The sequence below is a fragment of the Aplysia californica genome, unplaced genomic scaffold (genome assembly GCF_000002075.1).
Source record: "Aplysia californica isolate F4 #8 unplaced genomic scaffold, AplCal3.0 scaffold00435, whole genome shotgun sequence".
NCBI classification, from domain to species: Eukaryota; Metazoa; Mollusca; class Gastropoda; order Aplysiida; family Aplysiidae; genus Aplysia; species Aplysia californica.
Genome location: NW_004797705.1, coordinates 246,233 through 250,120, shown reverse-complemented (window position 1 = coordinate 250,120; position 3,888 = coordinate 246,233). Strand labels below are relative to the sequence as shown.

Here is a 3,888-nt window from a genome sequence, read left to right as displayed (position 1 = left end):
TTCTTCTTCTTCTTCTTCTTCTTCTTCTTCTTCTTCTTCTTCTTCTTCTTCTTTTTCTTCTTCTTCTTCTTCTTCAACCTTGGCATAATTTTTTCACCACATTCTTTTATGTATCTGTATCCACTCATCCTTTAATCAGCTTCTACAAATAATTCGCTGATCATAACCATCCTCGGGGGCTCTCGTGGCCTTAAAGTTACGGTGTTCGTCTCCAATTCAATAGGTCCCGGGTTCGAATCCGGATAGCAATGGAAAATTTTCTTCTCTAAAATTGTCTCCTTTCACCTCCTTTCCTGCTCACTAGCAATGTTCTGTCGTCTGCTTTCGTTTCCATTTTCTGCCCAAACCCCTTCCCCTCCTTTGCCTCCTCCTCTGGGCTCCTGACTCTATTCTGCAGCATTTCTACTGCTACTCCTTGGCTCCTTACTGTTGTCTTTCAGCCATACCCTGATCTTATGGTAGTCAAGATCTACACTTAGCCTTCTCGGACAAGCGTGAAGAATCTCGGAGGTCACGCGTGCAAGTTGTGCTCGTTATTAAAGATCCCTTGGTGGTCCAAATTCGATTAGAGTAGGCTTCGGCCGCCACCCGGGAAAAATGCAAAAATTTCTACCAATTGAAAATGCTTGATGTCTCCCGCGTGCTCAAATGGCCTTATGCAGTAAAACCCTTACCACAAATTCATTTTTTTTTTATCACCGTCCTCTCCCCCCATTCCACTCCACATCACCCAGCCACACACACATAACTACCAATATACTACACACATAACTACCAATATACAACACACATGCATACAGAACAATAGCCACCAAACACATGAAAGCAAGTACTAAACATACACAACGAAACAATCGAAAGCCTATGTCATGTTAGCTCCAATGTGTATTTTCAAAATAATTATACCAAAACAAAAGGCCCGTAAAACCACCAAAAACAATTTCTCATTGTCTTGGGATGAAAGGGATGTCTCTCTCGTAAAACTTGTCAAATATGTCTCCGATGTTTGATCTTGTCGACGCCCCGCTCTTCAACGTTCTCGAGAAGTCAAAGAGGCGATCATCATGCCTATCGTCTCTGTCCTTGTCGTCGAAACGGTCATCAAACACTTCGAACAAACCCTTTCCTCTCCAGATGCTCGTGCTAATATCGTCGGTATCGTCACTATCGCTAGAGTCATTGTCGCCTTCTCCGGACGCAACTTTGCCATATTCTTCGAAAAATTCATCAAAATCATCGTACTTATCGTCAAGTTCGTCCTCGTATTCATCGATGAAATAGTGTTTGAATTTATCCACAAAGCAGTCATCGTAACCATCGTCATCAACGAGGTTCTCGTAGAAATCGTCGAAATCGTCGTCGAATATGTCATCCAGAAGGTCGTCAACATACTCCAACACATTGTAGAACTTATCTTCAAAAATGTCGTCAAAGTCGTCCAGGTTTCCGTTGTCGTCATCATCGTCATCGTCATCATCATCATCATCATTATCCTCACTACGATCGTTATCGTTGCTGTCATCATCATCGTCGTCATCATCATCATCCTTGTCATGCTCATCATCAAAAATGTCTACCAAAATGTCTTTAAAGTGATACTTTTTTTCTGGTGTCTTGGTGTTTTCGTCTGAAAAATAATATACTTTCCCGTCACCTTTGTTGCCCGGAAAAGTGATCATAATTTCTTTTGAATCATCGTCGTCGTCATCTCTGCTGTTTCTGTCGTCTCTGAAATTGCGTTTTCCATCATCATTGTTGTTATCATCGCGATCGTCCTTTTTGCCATCATTATCATCGTCATTATCATCATCCCGTGAGCTAAAGGGTAGCTTTCCGAAGAGAATGGCGTAGATTCTTGCTCTGTCAGCGCTGGACAGAGAGAGCGTTTTCCTCGTTGCTGTTCCTGATGATGATGCTAGCGACGATGTGATCGCAGTTGAAGCTGACGTTGACGCTGATGATGAAGGCGTACTCGTAGAAGCAGAGGCTTTTGAAAGAGAACAAAAACAAGAAGTTAATAAGATGCCTATTCAGGAAGTCATACCGTCCTCAAACCGGTTCTTTACAGTACAAGTTAATGTTATCGCTTTTTGCTATTCCACTTCCTTAAAATCACAAAGTTCTATCTGACATTTTTTGGTTGCCGTTCTGAGTTTCTAAGACTAAGACCATGAGGTAAGAAACCAAAATTAAATGTTCAATCTACTTTTTCAAAACCGTAAGATTATGCGGAGTCGTTATCGAAATTGGCATTCGAAAAAGCTTGACATGTTGTGGAACTCATATAATTTGTTTACGTCAAATTTCTCAAAACTAGATCTACTCGTATGTACCGAGCAGGTTTGTATATGTAATTCTAGAGTAGCGATCTGGCAATTTCTGAATATAATACTTATTGTCGTGATGGTGTGACTTAAGTTTCTATTATTTTTATACCACTCGGATATGGGTTACCCGACTTTCTCAGTTGCTATTAATGTAATGTCTCCCTCTCATTGAAATACATGTATATTCAATTTGTCTCTGTCTGTCTGTCTGTCTGTCTGTCTGTCTGTCTGTCTGTCTGTCTGTCTGTCTGTCTGTCTGTCTCTTCCCTTCCCTGTCTGTCTGTCTGTCTGTCTGTCTGTCTGTCTGTCTGTCTGTCTGTGTGCGTGTATGTATGTATGTGCGTGTTTGTTAGTGTGTATGTGTGTGTGCATGTGTGTGTGTGTGCAAACGATAGTGAAAGAAACAAAAAATACATCTTATTACGCGTCCCAATAAATTGCAATCGTATGGCATTTACATCGACAAACTAATCTTGAAAGGAATCTACCAGCAATCGCCCTGTTAGTGTTACCATGCTTATGAATTACAAAATTACAGCCTGAGGAACGCATGAGAAAATATTAGCGTTTCTTGGACACATTATAAAAGATAACTTATAATGACCAAATTATTTTTCCACCAAGTTCAAGCTAATCACCTTAGATTCTAGTTTTATAATTCTTGGAATGGATGTCGACCAGAGCAAGTATGGAATAAAGAAAAGAGTTTTCAGACACACATTAGTCTACTCCATACACTTTAGGTATTTTTACACCCCCATCGACACAATTTAGATTATTTAGGAGGCGGGCTTCCAGTCCTGCCTGTCAGGGCCAACCTGGGCTGAGAGGGATACAACATCCAAGCAGAAAGACTGATTCGAGATACTCGAGAAAATTTCTCCCCACTCGAGAATCGAACTCAGGTCTCCCGCCTGCGACAACGAAGTGCCTAACCACCGATGCACCACAGACGCCGGTAAACTTTCTCACAGTTAAAGTTATTATTATTTTGTATCGTGAACAGCCAAACTTGGATTAGAGCGTTTTGATAATTAAGAGAGAAAAACGCGCTCATATGACCTTATGCAGTTGCGAGCGACGTAAAACTCTTACTCAACGTTCGGTCTTTGAGAGCCTCTGCTCTCTCCCTTCATGCAATGGCAAAGGATACCAAAAGAATACTCACGCCCCTTACAGCCACAATCACGCTCACTGTAGCGCGTGCCCCGAGGACAGTGCAGTCTCACAAAGCCCCGGTCGTGGGTGTACAGGTAGTAACAAGTACCGCGGTAGTCCCTGGAGGCGGGAATCTTGTTGCAGCCTGGTCAGAAAAGTAATGGGCAGTACAGAACTGTATCAGTACGTCATACTCCGAGCGTCAGCGAAAAAGTTTAAAGATTTTAATTTGTCGCGAGTGGTTGAAGGGCGCCTCTGTCGTATTCTCGACACAACATCATTTTTCATTCTTTATCACAATATTCATATATTTTCAGTCAATGTATCTTGCTTTTTTTCGAGTATTTATGATCGTATCCTATGGATGTACTGTTCTTTTAAATGAACACAATCGTTGCTCTTG

The 3,888-nt window shown here is 41.5% G+C and overlaps 1 protein-coding gene across 2 annotated transcripts in view; it reads right to left on the bottom strand.

Moving 5' to 3' along the window:
- Positions 1-859: 859 nt before the first annotated feature.
- LOC101862202 (coiled-coil domain-containing protein 1-like) overlaps positions 860-3,888 on the bottom strand; it is a 5,009-nt gene continuing 1,980 nt past the window's right edge. For both annotated transcript variants that reach the window (XM_005104777.3, XM_035971431.1), the window contains 2 exons: positions 3,496-3,630; positions 860-1,987 (listed from right to left, as the gene is read on the bottom strand). In XM_005104777.3, coding sequence (XP_005104834.1) covers positions 945-1,987; positions 3,496-3,630 — 1,178 coding nt within the window. In that variant the 3' untranslated portion in view covers positions 860-944. The remainder of the gene's footprint in view (positions 1,988-3,495; positions 3,631-3,888) is intronic.